This window comes from Pholcus phalangioides, unplaced genomic scaffold, assembly GCF_987345545.1.
Source record: "Pholcus phalangioides strain wild (caught in Gottingen) unplaced genomic scaffold, Ppha-v1.0 ptg000007l_1, whole genome shotgun sequence".
NCBI classification, from domain to species: Eukaryota; Metazoa; Arthropoda; class Arachnida; order Araneae; family Pholcidae; genus Pholcus; species Pholcus phalangioides.
This window is the reverse complement of record NW_028301600.1, coordinates 40,055,235-40,076,827: the sequence shown is the minus strand read 5'-3', so window position 1 is coordinate 40,076,827 and position 21,593 is coordinate 40,055,235. Positions and strand designations below refer to the sequence as shown.

At 35.6% G+C, this 21,593-nt stretch overlaps 1 protein-coding gene across 4 annotated transcripts in view; it reads right to left on the bottom strand.

Moving 5' to 3' along the window:
• LOC149085276 (uncharacterized) overlaps positions 1-21,593 on the bottom strand; it is a 55,641-nt gene that overhangs the window by 7,006 nt on the left and 27,042 nt on the right. For 3 of the 4 annotated variants that reach the window (XM_089233197.1, XM_089233198.1, XM_089233196.1), the window contains one exon: positions 286-11,561. The exons of the other annotated variant lie outside the window; for it this stretch is intronic. In XM_089233197.1, the coding sequence (XP_089089323.1) occupies positions 8,896-11,541 (2,646 nt within the window). In that variant the 5' untranslated portion in view covers positions 11,542-11,561 and the 3' untranslated portion in view covers positions 286-8,895. Of the gene's footprint in view, positions 1-285; positions 11,562-21,593 lie in introns of those variants that run through there. 4 annotated transcript variants of the gene reach the window in all.

Genomic DNA, 21,593 nt, shown 5'->3' with positions numbered 1-21,593 from the left:
AGAAATTACTTCATTTAAAACTAACACAAAATTAAGTAATTAATATTCTTGATCATTTTTTGGCAAAGATGATGAAAAAATTAAAATAACTATGCACTATTCTTTGTGATTAATACTTGACTGGCTTTGTCAGAGTCAAAATACTTTGTCGGGATTAGACATGGAATACACATTGCAATGAAAAAAGAATGCTTAGTTTCGATGCTAGGTAACACACTCTTCGTGTACATACATTTGCTAAGACCTAGCACAGCCTAGAGCTTGCTTGCTAAAAATATTTTGTTGGGATTAGGCATGGAATACACATTCAATGAAAAAAGTTACTGCTAGGTAGCACACTCTTCGTGTATATACATTTGCTAAGAGCTTGCTTGCTTGCTATAAGCACATTTATGTAGAGGGTGGTCATAAAATAACTTTGTTGATATACAAGCTCTTAGTGGCAGCAAAAATCAACAAATTTGGATGAAATTCGAGATATAGATGTTTCAGTGTATGAACTCAAGGATGTAAAAAAAGAAAAGAAACCTTAGCTCTTGCAGGTATGACCAGAACAGAAAAATTGCAAAAAATTTGAATGGCAACACCTGTTTTTATACACTGCAAAATGATCAGTGTATCAAAAAAACATGAATGGCGTTGGAACGGTACCTGTAGCAAAATAAATACAGATGCAGACAAAGAAAGATCTCACCAAGGGGTTGGTCCACTAGACGCTCAGTTAGGGATTTCTGCAAATTTGAAGGAATTCCTTAACTGAGGGTCTAGCGTACCAATTCCTTGGGGAGATCTTTTTTCTTTGTCTGCATTTATGGTATCGTTCCAATGCCATTTATGGTTTTTTTGATACATTGATCATTTTGCAATGATTAAAAGTGGGTGTCACCATTAAAAATTTTCATTGTAGCCTGCAAGAGCTAGGGTTTCTCTTTCTTTTTTTTTTTCACATCCTCAAGCGCATACTCTGAAGCACCTATATCTCAAATTTGACCCAAATTCATTGACTTTTGTAGACGCTAGACACTCGTATACCAGTAAAGTTATTTTATCACACTCCTTACTTGATGAGTAACATATAATAATGTTTTTTTTTAGAGGGCTATGCATCGCCCTAAAAATTTTGACAAAAAAAAAGATGATGTATGGGTCATTTTCACAAAATGGGACAAAAAGTTATCAAAAGTAAATGTCAAGCAAAAACCCTAAAAAAATTCTTAGTGACAATTCTTTACCTGCTCATAAATGAAATTTAGTCAGCAATGAAGTTTGTTAAAAATTCATGGTGAAAAAAATGTCAAGTCTAACCATGTTAAGATAGGCAAAATGCCATGTCTGATTTACATATTTTAGCACTAATTTGATATTTATACTTCACACTCGCAACATGTTCCATCTAATTTGGCTGCACATTTTTAGACAAGCACTGATACTCTCTGAAAAAAAAAATCTAAAAATTGTTTTTTGTTTTTATTTCTCTTTCTACACTCATGTCCATAAATTAAGGGTAATTCAGAATCACTCGGGAAATTGAAATCTAAAGTAAAAATTTCACCTGTAGAATTATCACACACATCTGGAAGAATGATATGCGAATTTCAGGAAGCCACCAGATGATGCCGATAGTACGTCACAATGACGAGAGTGTAAGAGGGGAGTATATAAGGAATGGTGGCAAAGAAGTAAAATTGTTCACAAGAGTTCTGTAAGGCGCTCAGTGCCATAAGCGAATAGTTATGACACAGAGGACGCATGTGGATGATTTTTTTACGTGGTAGAATTATCGGCTGCCTGGAATGTGGGCGTTCAGATGGAAGTATCCGAGGAACTTGGAATTGCCCAAAGTGTCATCTCTAGGCTTTGGCAACGATTCCAAGATAACGGAAATGTCAGTAGACGTTACAGTACAGGTCACCCCCGAGTTACAACGCCGAATGAAGACCGGTATTTCACAGTAACTGCCAAAAGAAGCAGACGGAGCACAGCATCCGACCTGTCTCGTCAGCTATCTGCAGCCACAGTTTCAAGGCAAACCGTGTACAGACGTTTGGGAGATATTGGTCTATATGCTCGCAGGCCTGTCAGATGTGTTCCGCTCACGGCAACTCACTGTCGGCAGCAATTAGCCTGGAGTAGAGAACATGCAATGTGGACATCGTCACAGTGGGCTTGTGTGATGTTTTCCGACGAGTCCAGGTTTAGCTTGCAGTCTGATACACGTCGGACTTTCATATGGAGAACACCAGGTACCCGTTATCACCAAGACAACATCATTGAACGACGCCGTTACGGTGGTGCAGCATTGCTCGTTTGGGGTGGAATTATACTGGGTTCCAGAACAGATCTGCATGTTCAAACCGGAACCATGAAAGCCCAAATTTATCGGGACATCATTCTGGAACAACATGTACGTTTGTTTAGGGGTGCCATGGGTGCAGAATTTATGTTTATGGATGACAACGCTCACCGAGCAAACATCGTAAACGAATGCCTTGAATCTGAGAATATAACCCGTATGGAATGGCCAGCATTCTCACCTGACTTGAATCCGATAGCACATGTGTGGGACATGCTTGGCCGATGAGTTGCAGCCCGTCAACCACCTCCTACATGTGTACCGGAACTTCGGAGAGCATTGCTTGCTGAGTGGAGTGATCTTCCCCAAGATCAGATTGATAATTTGATACTCAGCATGCCTAGGCATTGTACGGACTGTATTTCATCACATGGGAGACATACAATGTATTAACCATCATACCAACCATGTAATAGTAAGTTTTTCTAAAGGAGATATTTTTTACAATTGCTCCAGGGAGCAAAAATCGTAGTTTTTATGAATGGTGTCATACATACACCATCATTTTTGTTCTTTATCTTTTGTTTAATAAATGGGCTTTATGAATAAGTAACGTTTGTTTTGTTTCTGAACCTTTATTTGCCGGAGCTGACATTATCCTCAATTTATGGACATGAGTTTATATTCATATTTTTCTTTTTTTTTTGTTAATTTTATGGGGCAACAAATTTCTAATTTGTTTTTATTTAGCTGGAGCACGAGAGATATTCTCAAAGCAAAGTCTTTTTAATCTTACAACTGAAAAATCTGGATTGCTTTTATTTTTAACCCCTCAACTTATGATTAAACCTTCTTTTTGGTTACCTAATGTCGGGAAAAAGACCTTTTTATATGTTTTGCAACACTGATCAAAAACTATGCACATTGAAAACATATGCTTTTCAGAAATATTAGAATTCTCCGATATGAAACATGTGGTAAAGTGAAAATAATTTCCAACTGAATATTTTGCACTAAAAAGTAGCCAGGAGAACAACATTTAATAAGAATACTAGTTTTTTTTTTTTTTTCGTGAATAAATCTAATTTATGAAGTAATTTCCAATTCTAATTGATTTGAGTGATGGTTACATTCTTCTTAACCTTTTCAATGTGCAGAATATGATTGGTTCAAGTCCTACAACACCAATTGCCAGGGCTTGGCAAATCCCAGGTGACCATGGCAACCAAAAGTTTATAACGGCATCTATTTTTTTCATGTACGATAACTGAATTGAAGTCTGAAGCCCAAAATTATCAGACGTTATGTCACTCCCAGACAAGAGTCAAAGAATATTCTACTTTTGAACCAATTTCTTTGAAGGAAAAATTGCTTGGTGCCAATGAAAGTTTGCTGGCATCTACATTTTTTCTGATTTTTCAAGCCCTGCTAGTTGCCACCTTTGTTTCCCAAATGTCACAATTAGAATAAAACTAGGGGAATTTTCATTTTGTAATAAACTACTGATAGAAAATATTTAAAATTATAAAAAATATGAAATATGATGAAATATATGAAAGTACAGTTGATTTTTGGCTCATTCATTCCATATATTTTTACCTGTTATCTGCTTAAAACATACACTTGTGTATATAACATACTAAACTTTTTTAACCTAGAAAACAATTTAGATATAACATATTGCAAGCAAAAGTTTTGAAAAAAATGAAGCCAAAAATGGACTTATTTGTGCAACACGTAATGTATATATGCGTGGGTGATATCTTTTTTTTCACAGAAAGCTGTGGGACTTTTTATGAGAAAAAATTCATTGTCAAAATAATTACATTAACAATGAACAGCATGATAGCAATGTAATGATCTACAGCTAAAAAGTGCCACCCATTAGTAACATCTATAACTATTCTAATAGCAAAAGTTTGTGTTAATTAAAAAAATTCTGTCTTTCCCATGAAGAAACTGAATAGAATATACTCTGCAAATTATTAAATGTTTACTTTTTCTGTTACTGTTGGAAGATGGCTGTGATAAACATTTGTTGTCATTGGTAAAAGCAGAAATCTGCACTATTGTAAAAATCTCTACCTCTTGAAAGACTCTGAAAAAAGCATGCTGATTGATGGCAAATAAAATTCATGAACATTAAACAGTTTTTTTTAATTTACTGTACAACTTTGAATGAAAGCCATTAGCATAAACTCAAATAATACCAGTTAGGCCGTCCGCACACGGAGCGATTCCGTGGCAAGCGAGCTACGTTTCTTTTTTCCCTCTCCTTCACTTCTGAACTAAATGAGTTGGAGACCGCCAACGGTGCGATTGCTTAGCGATTTTTATGCATCGCGATTGCCGAGCGAGTGATTGGTGTTTCGAGCGATCTGAAAAGAAGTGCGATTCTAATCTAATCAAGGAAACAGTTATTTTCCGGATATTATGCTGAGGTGAGCTCGGAAAGAAAAGTCATCACGTCTCTGCCGGGACTCGAACCCAGGCCCTCTTGCATACCGGGCAAGCATGCCCGGTAGAGAAGATTCATGTGTCTCCAGTGGTGTAGATGGCAGCATGCTTGCCCGGTATGCAAGAGGGCCTGGGTTCGAGTCCCGGCGGAGATGTGATGACTTTTCTTTCCGAGCTCACCTCAGCATAATATCCGGAAAATAACTGTTTCCTTGATATCTCTGGCTGAGAAAAAAGCCATCTATATCTCTCTAATCTAATCGTCCAAATCGTCAGGAAAAACTACACGAGGCCCAGTTACTCCAGGAAGGATGCTGAGTGAAATAGGGAAGGAAATAAATTTATCAGGTATGTAGCATTTTTTTTTCATATAATAGTACTAATTCATCGCAGTGTAGCTATTTTTTCATTGTTTACATACATGAACGTGATGAAAACTGGACATATTTTCATGGCATTCAGTCGGTACGGGATGAATTTTTTTTTATTTTTTGGCTTGGTTATTTGAAAACATATGCTTTATTTTATTTTTTTGCTTTTAATGGGGGTCCGTGAAAAATTCCAGCCTGTGGGGGGGGGGGGTGCGAAAGAACGTTATATCCCACATGCTTTCAGCCGGGTATGCAATGTTATCTTAAACTTTGTCTTAAAAACTTAAGACAATAATGTGATTTGCTTTTCAATGATTTAATAAATGAATTAGGTTCTGCTTATTTATTATGCGACTCATGATAATTTTTTTGTTGTGAAGAAAATTACAAGGCAGAGAACAGGTGGAAGAAGTGGCAGGAAAGTAGGAAGAGCACGGGTGCAAAGGCGAAAAATCGTCCAGTTTGCTGGCGCAAAAAATCTGGCCATTAGCGGATGCCAATCGTATGAATCATATAATCGTATCCGTATATCCCGTATCGTTGGTAATTCACCGCGATCACTCGTGACTCGCCGCTTGACTTGCTCGCCCAGTAATCGCTCCGTGTGCGGAGGGCCTTAAATTAATTAAATTAACCAGTCAGGTGGTTACGACGACATTTGCTGTCGTGCCAATTTTTAATCGAATTATTTCAATTTTTGAAAACTAATTAGTGATTATTTCAATTATCATAATTTTTTTGTTGATGATTTTAAAAAACAGTTAAGAACATGAAGTCAGTTTAAATGTATTCATAAAAAATTTTAATCAGCAAAATTCATTGTATTAGCTTCAAACTTTTAAGAAAGGAAAAAAAAGAAGGGAAAAGGAGAAATTAATTGGACAGCTGACTGGTTAAGAAAAAATTTATACATGTTCTATATATGTAGAAAGACGTCACTCTCCCCTGTTAATACAACAGATACGGAAAACTGGTTGAGTGAAGAGATATGTTTCAGGGAAGGAAAATTCATCTAGCCCCATAAGAGATGAATTTTCATTCCCTGAAACACTGATATCTCTTCACTCAGCCAGTTTTCCATATCTGATGTACATAAACTGAAGAGCCATGAATGAGAATTTCATTCAGTTTCTGTGAATGGTATGATAGTTAGGGGCCCATATGTCGGGATAGTTTTTTTATAATCACCCCGTATATAAACTGAAGAGCCAAAAAAACTGGTTGAGGCATGCGTATGCAAATAAAGAGATATGGTACCAATCAGAGTACGGCGCTGCGGTCAGCAACGCCTACATAACACAACAAGTGTCTGGCATAGTTGTTAGATCGGTTACTGCTGCTACAATGGCAGGTTATAGAGATTTAAGTGAGTTTGAACGTGGTGTTATAGTCGACGCACGAGAATAATGACGACGACTCGGAGATGGGACATAGCATCTCCGAGGTAGCGATGAAATTTGGATTTTCACGTACGACTATTTCACGAGTGTACCGTGAATATCGGGAATCCGGTAAAAAATTAAATCTATGACATTGCTGCGGCCAGAAAAAGATCATGCAAGAACGGGACCAACGATGACTGACAAGAATCATTAAACGTGACAGATGTGCAACCCTTCCGCAAATTGCTGCAGATTTCAATGCTGGGCCATCAACAAGTGTCAGCGTACGAACCATTCAATGAAACATCATCGATATGGGCTTTCGGAGCCGAAGGCCACTCGTGTACCCTTGATGACTGCACGACACAAAGCTTTACGCCTCGCCTGGGCCCGACAACACAGACATTGATTGGACTGTTGAGGACTGGAAACACGTTGCCTGGTCTGACGAGTCTCGGTTCCAATTGCTTCGAGCTGATGGACGTGTACAGGTATGGAGACAACCTCATGAATCCATGGACCCTACATGTCTCAGGGGACTGTTCAAGCTGGTGAAGGCTGTGTGATGGTATGGGGGCGTGTGCAGTTGGCGTGATATGGGACCCCTGATACGTCTAGATACGACTCTGATAGGTGACAGGTATGTAAGCATCCTGTCTGATCACCTGCAGCCATTCATGTCCATTGTGCATTCCGACGAATTTGGACAATTTCAGCAGGACAATGCGACACCCCACACAACCAGAATTTCTACAAAGTGACACTTCCGCTGGTCACCAAAATCCCCAGACATGAACATTATTGAATATATCTGGGATGCCTTGCAACGTGCTGTTCAGAAGAGATCTCCACCCCCTCTTACTCATACGGATTTATGGACAGCCCTGCAGCATTCATGGTGTCAATTACCTCCAGCACTACTTCAGACATTAGTCGAGTCCATGCCACGTCGTGTTGCGGCACTTCTGCGGGCTCGCGGGGGCCCTACACGATATTAGGCAGGTGACCAGTTTTTTTGGCTCTTCAGTGTATGTACATCTGATGTTCCATATCTGATGTATATACTGTACTCCAAAATTCCTAAGGAGATATCTACCGAAAACTATATTCTCTCTCATGCTATATTAAACACTTAAACTGCTTTATAAGCTGATTTTAAGACCTTGCTTATAACATACAATTCTGGAATCACCAAGAGGGTATGATATGAGCAAACTCGACAGTATACTGGTCCAAAAAATATAGATAATTGAAAATAAGAACACTATTTCAATGACGATAAAATCAAACTTATTTTTGTTTTAAGATAGAAAGTCATTATTGTGAAATTTGTAAAAATAGGCTGGGGACAGCCAGGAGAAAGACATTTTCTTAAGAAATGAAAATTTGTTAAAGCAAATTTTAAAATCTATTGATGAAAAAATTATTCATACAGTCAAACCTTGCTAAGAGATCACTCTCAGGAGTGCAAAAATATTACCCAGTAAGCAGTGTGACTCAGTAAATGGCGTATGCCATGGCCTCGCTACTTCTTTTCCTCTATTGGTGAATTCAAGCACATAAAACACACTGTGCAAATTTTGGGAAGGATTAGGACCCCCCCCCCTTTGAATTCGCCTATGTGTGCATATGAGTTACAAAACTAGTTCATAGTAAATGTGTTCAGATCTGTTTATCAGCATACTCTCCTCCAACCACATGTTGCGTAGCACTGAAAAATAGACTGCTGTGCTCTTCTAGAAGCTTGCTTTTTTTCTATACATTTGCTAATAATATAACTATTGGTAGCATTTACTTGAAAGTAGCATGCTTTCGTGCTGCTAAGTAACATGTGTATTCCAGGCCTTAGGATCCCATAACTGGCATCAACCAGCACCTTCTAGAGATAGAAGGCCTCTGCAGTCTGCTTGTAACGTCAATAAGTAGTCCATTTTCCCTCAGAAATATTCAGGGGAAAAAAATTCCCTGCTCTTGCCAGTATCATCGTTGTGAGGAAAAGAAATTATCAAGCTCAGAATTGGCGATTTCTATGCCCGACATCCAATCACTATACGGTATTTGTAAGCCAATCAGAAAGATTCTACGCCAAAATAAGAAGAAACGAAATAGGATGCATTTCAAAATGTGGCAAACTTGCTAGGTAGTCTGAATGATGTTTATGGCAAACAGTGCAGAGGCCTTCTATCTCTAGGAGGTGCTGCATCAACGCTTTACTTATAAAGGTGTAACTAACATAAGAATGAATATTTATTATCAAAGTACTTTGAAAGCTGTTTAAAGACAAAAATTTTTAAATAGCGCTGGAAAAAAGATAACTCATGAAGAACCATAACAAAAAAAAGTGATATACAAATGATGTGATCATAATAGACATTAGACCACACATATTTATTCAAACTATTGTCTCACTTATCTTTAAACTAGCTATATCAAAGCTAATATTATCGGTTTCTTCTTTATGGTTTGATGTTTCGCATGTAGGACGTACTGCTGCAATATCATGATTGGAGGGACTTTCACCAATATAATTTTGCAAGGAATCTGCACCATCACTCTCTTGACCAGATACTTCAGAACAGGCTTCTTCTGGAGTGAAGTATGCTGATATCTGACTAGAATTTTCAACAGAATCTATTACATTATTTGAAAATGACTCGGTCAAGCATATCTTTGGCACGAAAACATTTTCAAGGGTAATGTCTGGCTCAAAAATGACAGAATCAGTCCTCTGACACACATTCCTGCAATTTTCAAGGTTCAAGTTTTCAAGTATTCTATTAAGGTGCTGCTGCTGAACTTTATAATTCTCTCTCAGCTTATAGAAATGATGAGCACTAAACTTTCTAATCCTATTGCGTTGAAATACATAATTTTCACGCAACTTCTCAATCTGACTTGTACTATAATCTCTAACTCGCTGCACTTGAAAATAATAATTTTCACGTATACGATCAATTTGCAAAGTACCATAATCTCGAATATCTCTCAAACGTTCAGCTTGAGAAGAATAACTTTCCCGCAAACGTTCCATCTGTTGCATGCAATTGTCTTTTATACGTTGCACTTGGAAATTGTAATTCTCCCGAAGTCTCTCAAGCTGCTGTTTTTTATAATGCTCCATATTATCTAGTATCTTTCTTATTTGTTGTGATTTTGGTGAAGTTTTACCACTTTTGCATGGGCATTTTATCCCATAACGCTTCAAAATCATCATAATAAGTACAAACACTAAGGTGAAAAGTAAAAAACCAAAGCTTGTTGCAAGACCAACAAGAATGCTAACTATTTTTATATGAACTAAATATTGGTAGTCTAATCTTAATCTTATTGCAACTGATTGGTTACTCAAAGGATTTGAAGCTACACAGACATAAAAACCTCCATCTCTTCTATCAATATCTTGAATCAACAAGTCTCCATTTCTCATGAGCAAAAATCTTTCTTTGTTAAGCTCTTCACTGCTGGAATGGATTTGTGGGTGATCAAAAGTTAGTGGACAGCTTTCTGTGCTAGAACAGGCTGAATTATTACCAAGCCAATGGAATGTGAGCTTTTGAGGAGTGATCCATGTTATGGCTGGTGAAGGACTACCAGATACCTCACACTGAAGCAGAGCCGTTGAACCAACACCAAACTGAGCATTTTCAGTATATCTTAGAATGGAAGCATTAGTACATATCATGTCATGATCCAATGCATCTAAAAGAACTTTATCCTTCAAATTTGGAGGATTGTGACACAATGTCTCTGAAGGAGACAGTAAATCAGCAATTGAACGTTCACTAAGCCATAAAAGAATCCAGTACAAATAACAGTCACATTTCCAAGGATTTCCTTTCAACTTAATGCTTTGTAGCTTCATCAAGTTCTTGAACAATCCATTTTTCAAGCTACCCAAGTTAGAATCGCTAATATCTAGGGTTTCTAAATTTTTTGTATGGATAAATGCATTTTGATCAATGTGATTAAATTTTTCTGAAGCAGAAATATCAAGGTATTTTAGATGTATCAAACCCGCAAGACTTGAAGCTGTGAGATTTTGAAATTTACTCAAGTGTTTCATGTGCAAAAATTCAAGGTTCCTCAAATAAAAAAATGTTCCATCAATGCTTTGTAAAGGATTATTACTCAGATCAATGACTTCAATTCTCTCTAGTGGGCGAAACACTCCTTTATGGATAAGCTGAACATTGTTATAACTCATATTCAAATTATGAAGCGTTTGAAGATCTCTAAAAGTCAATAATCCCAATGAACTAATGAAATTTTCACTGACATCAAGATACATTAAACTGTTTAAATGCCATAAAGCTACATTGCTAAGCTTTTGTAACTTATTTTTTTTCAAATTCAACCATTCTAAATTTTTCATATTCATGAACCACTCATGTTTGAGATTCATAAGTTCGTTTGAAGACAGGTCCAACTTAATTAATGATTCCAAATCTCTAAAACCCCATACATCTATCTCATGAATTTTATTCTCACTTAAACTCAGTTCTTGTAATAAGTGCAAACCAATGAGTATATCATTTATTTCACTCAATTTGTTGTGAGATAAATTTATAATATGCAGATTAAGATGTGAAAGATTTACAGCTTTTTCTGAATAAAGCTGGTTGTGACTAATATCTAAAATATGTAGATTTATCAGAGATGATATCCACTTTTTATCAACTGAGCTAATATTATTTTCCGACACGTTCATGACTTCCAGCTTATTTAGAGCCATGTCAAAAGTGAGGTTACTTATATCATTCTTGAATAGCAGCAGCTCATATGTTGAAGCATTTATATTGGGTGGAATAATATCAATTTCCTTGGCACTACAATCTGTTACAAGTTTATGCATTATCACATGACAATAACATTTTGATGGACAACTGATCACAGAATCTATCAAAAGTTTTGAAGTAGGTGGTGATAAGATTGTATATGCACTAGGTACATCTGGTGCAACACCTGCATTTTGAACTACCAGACTCAGAAAACTTATTGAGTACCAGCATAAACATATGTCAGCTGTAAGACGTCTCATAGTACTCCAGCTGATGTCACCTAAAATAAGAATTACACTAATTAATATGCCCTATATGAAACATTATACAACAAAGACATCATCAAAGGAAGTCAAAAGTAAAATGGCAAATGAGAAAAAAATCATTGGAAAAAAAATTTATACCAATTCATATATTCAATATATTAACATGAAAATATTTTACATGAATAAAACATATTGGGCCGTATTAATAAAAAGAGGGAAAACCTTTTACTTGTAAAAAATTAAGTACATCCTTCTTGTCATAATAACAAAAATAAAGCACAAAACCTTTTACTTTTTTCAATAAAAGCAAATACTTCTTCAGTTGACCTTTTGCTCAGACTGAAGCAAATTCAAATAATTATTAATAAAAATCACCTTTTACTAACTTACATGAGCAAATTCTTCAAAAATTATGAGTATGGTCTGTAGCAGACAACCACAAAATAAAAATACATTTTCATTCTGCTATGGCTGAATTTGTGCAGCTATAAATTACTTTTTCAGTTTAAAAAATGTAGAATTTAGAGGTCATGCGCTTTCATCATTGTGTAGCCACATGCTGTTTGGAACGTAATTTATTTAAGGAAAACACAAATCAAAGAGATAACAGCGTCTACAATACAACAGCAAGGCATGGATGCCATGACAACTTCCTTGTTCAAATAACTCTCAAACACTACTTCCACGAGAGTGGATCTCAGGTGTGCCACCTACATTCATGGATACGGCCGGTCTTGACCATCACAACTGGAAAAAATGAAAATGTTTGCTATATTTCTCGCTGATCCTGGGTATCAAAATGGAATTGAAGAAAATCGCTGACTGTACGTACTGTCGTAGACCGTATAACTGCTCAGGCAGGTTTAGCTGGATAAAATTCCCCACTACACAAAATGAAATACTAGAGGCAAAGAAATTGTGGCAGAGTAAATATTGTTTTCCAACAGCAATTGATATGATTGATTGCACTCATGTAGGGATGCTCAAACCAAAAAATCCATGGGGATGAGGACATAAACCATAAAGGGAAGCCAACTCAATATATTCAAGCAACTTGTGATAGCAGAGAAATGTTTATGAGTGTTGATGTTAATTGGCTTGGATCTGTAATGACACCTGAATCAAAGGAAATTCTTAAGTTAGAAAAGTAAAAAAATGAAAGTAACTGATCCCTTGATTCTACACTCATGTTTATAAATTGAGGATAATGCCAGCTCCGGCAGATAAAGGTTCAGAAACAAAACAAACGTTACTTATTCATAAAGCCCATTTATTAAACAAAAGATAAAGAACAAAAATGATGGTGTATGTATGACACCATTCATAAAAACTACGATTTTTGCTCCCTGGAGCAATTGTAAAAAATATCTCCTTTAGAAAAACTTACTATTACATGGTTGGTATGATGGTTAATACATTGTATGTCTCCCATGTGATGAAATACAGTCCGTACAATGCCTAGGCATGCTGAGTATCAAATTATCGATCTGATCTTGGGGAAGATCACTCCACTCAGCAAGCAATGCTCTCTGAAGTTCCGGTACACATGTAGGAGGTGGTTGACGGGCTGCAACTCGTCGGCCAAGCATGTCCCACACATGTGCTATCGGATTCAAGTCAGGTGAGAATGCTGGCCATTCCATATGGGTTATATTCTCAGATTCAAGGCATTCGTTTAGGATGTTTGCTCGGTGAGGACGGGCGTTGTCATCCATAAACACAAATTCTGCGCCCATGGCACCCCTAAACAAACGTACATGTTGTTCCAGAATGATGTCCCAATAAATTTGGGCTTTCATGGTTCCGGTTTGAACATGCAGATTTGTTCTGGAACCCAGTATAATTCCACCCCAAATGAGCAATGCTGCACCACCGTAACGGTGTCGTTGAATGATGTTGTCTTGGTGGTAACGGGTACCTGGCGTTCTCCATATGAAAGTCCGGCGTGAATCAGACTGCAAGCTAAACCTGGACTCGTCGGAAAACATCACACAAGCCCACTGTGATGATGTCCACATTGCATGTTCTCTACTCCAGGCTAATCGCTGCCGACAGTGAGTTGCCGTGAGCGGAACACATCTGACAGGCCTGCGAGCATATGGACCAATATCTCCCATACGTCTGTACACGGTTTGCCTTGAAACTGTGGTACCCGTGGCTGCAGATAGCTGACGAGACAGATCGGATGCTGTGCTCCGTCTGCTTCTTTTGGCAGTTACTGCCAAATACCGGTCTTAATTCTGCGTTGTAACTCGGGGGCGATCTGTACTGTAATGTCTACTGACATTTCCGTTATCTTGGAATCGTTGCCAAAGCCTAGAGATGACACTTTGGGCAATTCCAAGTTCCTCGGATACTTCCATCTGAGTACGCCCACATTCCAGGCAGCCGATAATTCTACCACGTAAAAAAATCATCCACATGCGTCCTCTGTGTCATAACTATTCGCTTATGGCACTGAGCGCCTCACAGAACTCTTGTGAACAATTTTCGTTCTGGTATATAAGAGTTCGGGGTATATAAGGAATGGTGGCAAAGAAGTAAATACTTCTTTTCCACCATTCCTTATATACCCCCCTCTTACACTCTCGTCATTGTGACGTACTATCGGCATCATCTGGTGGCTTCCTGAAATTTGCATATCATTCTTGCAGATGTGTGTGATAATTCTACAGGTGAAATTTTTATTTTAGATTTCGATTTCCGTGTGATTCTGAATTATTCTTAATTTATGGACATGAGTGTATTTATACAGATCTAGCTCCACATAAAAATACCTGGTAGTTTTTTTTGTTTTTTTATTGAATTATACATGGCCTGCGAGATGAACATTATTATATTTTTAAACTATACACATTTACTATAGAACGCCTCGGTTTTAATAGTAGGTTGAAATCACAGTAAAACCTGTCTTAACAGTGAGCCCTCTTTTATGGTCAAATAATAATTTCCGCTTGTATAATAAAAATTTACATTTCAAACACCTGATTAACAGTCACCCCTCTTTTATGGATGAATTTTTTTGCCCCACCAGTGTCCGCAAAAGAGTGGTTTTACTGTAAATAATATAATACCATACACAATAAATATCAGCTGTTGTAATATTCAGAAAATAGTTATTTATACCATAATTATGCAGAATTATGAAAATTAGACATAGTTTTGTAATACTTTATGATTTCACTTTCTACTAATAGACGAGAAGGATTTACTTGCGAGTAAAAGATAATCATTATTATTACAGATTGAAGAATTTGCTTTTAGCATTTCCCTTTACTTCAATGCTCATGCTCATGCTTCTACTTCTACCCTTTAGCTCATGAGCATTTCCTTCTTTTTATTAATATGGCCCATTATATTTAAAAAATGCAATACTTGTTTAAAACTCTCAGTATTTTAGCCCTTTGCTTGAAGAATTTTGCAGACTTGCAAACACTGGCATAAACTGCTCAGTAGTGATGAATGTAGACTTTTAATTGGGGGGGGGGGCACATCACCCAGACCAGTGTTCTTCAACCTTTTTATACCCACAGACTAGTGAAAATAGTTAAAAGATTTTGGGGACTAGCAAAAAATAAACAATTTTGCATACAATCTATCGAAAATTATGTTTTGGCTAATGAATGTGATTCTGGAACAAATTATTTTCATTAGCTGAGGTATCACTGAATACATATTATATGTACAGATTTTTTTTTATTGTTATTTTATTAAAATACAGCACTCCCACAGGTACTGGAATCTTGAGGCTCAGAAGACCTCAAAATGGTTAATTTTTTTCACAAAAAAATTAAACTTCACAAACTTTCAAAAGTGACCATAAGAAATAAACTAAATTCATTCAGATGTTGCCCAGAAAATTTGAACAATTTAGAAACAATTAAATTACGACTTCGATATGTTTTGTTTCTAATTTTTTTTCACTAGTGATTCCTATTTCTGGGGAATTGCTCCATAATAGGAAATGAATGAATGAATAATATGCCTATTATTCATTCCCATAATAGGCAATAACTTTCATCTGCACTTTGGACTTTTAACTGATCTGAAACATCAGATTAATTTATACCGCTACACTTTGGCTTTTGGAAATTGAAAAAATTACAGGAAATTATTCCATTAATTCTTAGAAATTCCAGATGGCTGCAAACTTTTCAATCGTTTTACTACATTCTGCTGATTCATTTTCGGAAACTTTTAGTACTATTCTAAAACATGATTTTTTTTATAAGATCATGCCTTTTTTTTAGTTCAGCGATTGTTAGAAGAAAACTGTTCGATGTGGATTATGGATAAAGATTAAACAATCCATAGACCCCTTGAGAAAGTCTTTCAGCCAAGGAACTGTGAAATTTAACTATGAAACTGATTGAAAACCGGAAGATTTCAGTCAGATTTTTTCATTTAACTTATCTTCACTACAGAAAATCTATTGCAAACACCATACCACACATATATGGATCGCAATGACTACTATGGCTCTATGAAGAATATGTAAATGGAGTACAGAAATGTTAGTCAACAAGGAAAGGGGGTTCACCTCCGACATAGTCTCTAGTCTGATAATGTTAACTTATAAGAGGGAAAGAAAGTCTGATACAATTTTAAAATGAGCAAGAAAACACTTCAGATGAAAAAAAAAATTATAAACTGAAATCATAACTATAAATGAAATTTTTCCCACGTAATAAGTCTGTTCTGTATTTTGTAAAAGTAATAACAATACCCAAATGATAACATTATTCATGACTCAAACAAATACAAATACAACACCACAACAGGCAAAATGCCCAACGAGGTGGCTGAGAAAAATACAGCATCTGGCCCAAAACAGAATGTTTTGCATTGTTCTGCAATGAGTCCTTAGCTGAGGTAAAATATTCTGCAGTAAAAATTCCCATAATAGTGTTTCCTACATGGAGGAAAGTTTTCCCCTAACAATTCTTCCAGAGAATGTTCTGCAGCAGCGCTGATTCTTCTGAAATACAGTTCACAATTCACGGTGCATTCTACTTTGGGAAGCATCTTTATCACAAAAGTATTACGCAATAAATGGAAGTTTTTCACTAGAATTGCAGTTATTGATCTCGCAAATTATGAACACCCAAATTTGACCTTTTTTCCACTCATTTTTTTTTACACCCATTAATTGGCAAACATTGAAATTTGCAGAGAAATTTTTTAGGAGCTATATAGAGCAAATGAGGTGTCTTGAATATCATCATATAATAAAAAAAATTATTCTTAATATTTAAAAAATATATGGGATGTTGCCTGTAAGCAACATTGCCAACCCATTAGCACTACAACAAAAACAAAACAAATGTTGCCTGTAAGCAAATTTGGTAAAATAAGATAAAAAACAAATATAAATATGTATTCGTTTTTTCATCTTGAAAAAAATTATGCTTGTACTATAGGTACTATTTCATAATTTGAATAAGGTACAATATTTTTTTAGCATTTTACACTTTAATATGGGAAGCTTTGAAACAGTTTCTATATGCAGCACAAAACTACTTTAAAATTTGAGCAAAACACATTGAATACTCATTTTTGCAGAAACTGCATCGTCCCTTTAGTTCAGGCCAATGATCATACAAATCATGTCAAGTGTCCTGCATAGGGAATTGAGGTTGTGGTTCCAAGTCCAAGATTGTCCATGGCTTTCTTTTTTTGCCAGCATTCATAAGATTGTTTGCAATTACTCCTTGGAATTTTTTAGCTCATGGTTTGTTTCTTTGCACTCATGTCCATAACCAAGCCATGCATTAACAGTATAAATTTATCAATTGCGCAGAATACGGGTAAATCTGTGACATCATACTACAGTAGAACCTTGTTCATCCGAACACCTTTTCAATCGAACTCATTTTTAGTTTTCTATAGTCAATAAGTAGGTATTTTCTTGGAATTTGAATCCTCTTATTTCCCAATTTGATAGCTTCAGTCTATTGTACAATAATCCACGTCCAAACAATTACACATATTGTACCTGTGTGTGAGCTATTTTAAACTTTTAATTCTTTCCATGATATCATAAATACCTTCGTGTGGCATCTTACCCAAGTGATTTGTTTCCTGTCTCTCCCTTGTGATGCCTAACATACATCTTTCCATGCTCCTTTGTGTTGTCTGTAACCTTTATAGCATCTCGCTTGTGAGTGTCCGTGTTTCAGCTCCATAAGACAGTACTGGTAGCACAACACTGGTTACACACTTTCTTTTCAGACATAATGGCATGTGGCCATCGATGTGATCAGATCTTGCTCAACAACACAGAGATAGAAGTAGAAAGCTATGTACACCTGGAACAAGAAATCATCATGGACAACGGAATCATTAATGAAATAAACAGGAGAATCAGGATCGGATAGAGCACTTTTGGCAAAAACTGTGTAGTTCTGAAGAGCCACATGCCATTATGCTTGAAAAAAAAATTCTATTATTCTAAGGTTTTTGTTGCAGAATTTTAATTTATTCTTCTGCATTATCAAATCAGTTTCGAATTAGATTTCCAAACTTTTCACTTTTCCGAACACCCTTTGGTCCCGATGTGTTTGGATAATCAAAGTTCTACTGTATTTCATTTACAAGATTCATGTCAAAATATCATCTGAAGTAGTGCACAGCAGTTTTGTCTTCACTGGAATAAAAAAAATTGAGATGAGTTGGCAAGATTTGATGAAACGTCTTGCGTTACACAATCAAATACTCTGACGTTCTTCTGTTCTTGCTTTGCTTTCGCGCCCTTTGTCAGAGCACATGTTGATAAGCAGGGTTGATCATTTTGCTGGCAAAAACATATTTTAGCCAGGACAGTGGCAAAAACTGGTAAAAAAACAAGGGAAAAAATGGTTTTATGAAAATAAAATTTACTCAATGTGTACTATTGTAACTGAGACTTGAAATCATTATAACAATCAACTTTATAATATTGTATTGAAAAGTAATCTGGTGGAAAATACAAATAAATAGAGATACAGTAAATGCTTGTTATAATGACCCCTTGTTATAGCAATGATTCTATGCAATGACCGATATAATGACTATCCTTATATATTTTTTTTTCTTTTCTTTTTGATATCGGTGGTCATATATAACAATATATGCAATTGTTTTTCATCAATTTTTTTAAAAAGATATTAGACATAAATAAATGTGGGAAGTATAGATTTCTGTGTTGTATGCTTCGCAAAAGTATATTTTTGTCAGGATGTTTTTTACTCTAGTTTTTTTCAGCTATAGCAAAAAATTTACCAACCCTAAAAATGATTGATTATTAAGCCAAAATTTGAGTTCAAAACTATGCCCAGCATCAAAGCTGAAGTCGATCTAATGCATATATGTATAGATGAATTGACATCATCATCATCGTGCCCCCAGCAATAATGACCGTGCCCCCCCCCCAGACTTCCAAGTCTATCTCCGGCTATGCATTTGCATAACAGTAATATAAATGCATAACAATGCCTCACGTGCATAGATGGGGAAAGAATCTATTTTTGCGAGGACAATTTTTACCATGGTTTTTTCCACTTATGGCAAAAACTTTCCCCAACCCTGATAAAATGAAACTTTTTTTTTTAAACATGCTCCCCACGTATTTCTAAGGGATCAGCATGACCCATCCAGGGAATAATATAATACTGATATCAGAGAGATATCTTGACAATGATATTCTGTGGATCAAGAAAAAAAAATTGTAGATATATCAAGTATCATTGCACTGAGGTTTCAATGTACTTAATTTTCTATTTTAGAAAGAATTGATTTACTTTGGACAAAATTTGCTACTTTCATTACAACCACAGTTGGGTAAACGGTTGGGTATTAGATGGTTTAAATGCTTTTGTAAAACATAATTTATGCCCATTCTTTGATTGCTAAAAATTAATAAGCATATATATCATATTAATATAATCCTTAAACCAGAGTTTGTGTTTCAAACAATTTTTTTGTATTAAGTTTTTTCTGAAATGATATTAGATATAAATAAGTGTGGGAATTGTCAATTTTTTATGCTTGGCAAAAACTCGTTGTCCAGAATTTTTTACTGCAATGGCTAAAACTCACCAACTCTGAAATTTATTAATTCTTATACTAAATTTTGCGCTTTCAAAACTATCTTATTTCCATTTAGAAAAATAATCAAATGCACAATAGTGCTTCACATGCATAAATACGAGGGAAAAACAAATTATTGCCGGGACGGTTTCTCTAACGTGATTTTTTCCAAAAAAAACTTGTCAACCCATTGGTAAGAAACTAGTTACAGGGACTTCATTGCTTTCAGAACTGTAAAGGTATTTACTAGCTTCCTTATGAAAAATTCAAAAGCTTATCATTGGCAGTTCTCCTTACACATAGTATAAAAGCACAACTCAACAGAATTCATTAGAAATTTTTCAGAGGAATGTTTGTGAGGTGCATGTATGGTTAAATAGTAGCATTAGAATAAAAGCACTTGTGGATCAATTTTTTCCCTAAAATACATATACTATTTTTTGTTAAAAATCAGACAAACTTTTTCTCCTTTTGAAGTGTCTTAAAAGTACATTAGAAGCATGTTTAATTACTATCATTATCAGATTTAGAAAAATTATTTAATATTTACCGTATTCTCCCACATTAGCTGGCATGCTGGAAAACAGCAAGAGGACCAGCATGAGGAGTATTCTCAGCGTGCTGGTCTCCCTCACTGTTTCCTGTCATACCAAAAAATACCTGTATTTTCCAGCACTTGACAAAGTTTTTTTTACCATTTTACCAATCAACAAAAAGAGTCAATTATGATCAAGCGAAAATAATATAGGATCGTTTTTCTTCTTCGCTCACTAATTAATACAAATACAAAGCCGCAACAGGCAACATGCCCAATGAGGTGGCTGAGAAAAAGATGCCCATAACAAATATGGATATGTCATATATTACTAAAATAATATTAAGAGCTGTAACTGGAATTTTTGTCATGGGGAGGGGAGGCTAAATTTGATTTTGCTATGTGATATGTCCTTACTCGACTAATGCGGAATTTGATTTTCTTCAATTCTGATTTGAATAAAATAATTTCTAATTTTCATATTTTCACACCCAACTGCTTATGTCAGGGGTTCTCAAACTGTACACTATCAACCTTCATCGGGGCACTGCGGAATGGCAGCCCTGACAAAGAATTTTGGAAGAGACTGTTTGTTAAACTGCTCTGGAGAGCTGCAGGTGGAAAAAGTTTGAGAACTCCTGGCTTATGTAATCATCATTCAAACCCTTCTCCCTGCCTTGTCATAAAAATGAATCAATACGAACCCCCCCCCCACCCCCCCCCCCCCATTAGTCCTTTTTAAACAAAAAATTATAATTTTTGTACTTGCTTCCAAGTAAGTTTGAAACCATAAAGAATTTTTATAATTAAATGTATATATTGTACAAGGATAGTAGCACCATATATGGTCCACTTTTCACCATGTCGATTGTATAAGAAAACATTTTAAGATATTTCATTTCATACAGCCAAATTTCACATAGATTTTTTTCCTAGTAAATGAGCATTGGACCTTTAGATTTGAAGTGATTTTTCTTGAGTCTTATATTATTCCTGTCTTCATAATTAAGAAATTTTGAATATTGATGGGAACAATATTTTACTTTATGCAGATGAAAATAGTAAGCACTATAAAATAACTAAGTTCAAGTTATGTTCATTTCATGTGCTTTTTCAGGTTGTAAATATTCATTACTTTATGGCAATCAATGAGTAAAAATATAAAGTGCTAAAAATTCAAAATATGGTAGAGGCCGCTTATTAGAATCACAAATAATATTATCATTTGGGTGTTGTTATCACTTTTAAAAGGTACAGAATAGACCAATGTTATAACATATGAAAAAATTAGTTTATAGTTATCAGGATTTCGATTTATGTGTCATCAATTTTTTTGCCGAAAAGTTTTTTTTTTTACACATTTTGAAGTATAATCCATGTATGCATGAAGCTACTTCGGCAATAGCCTACCTATAGTGTAGACAGATACAATGAAAAAGCTCCT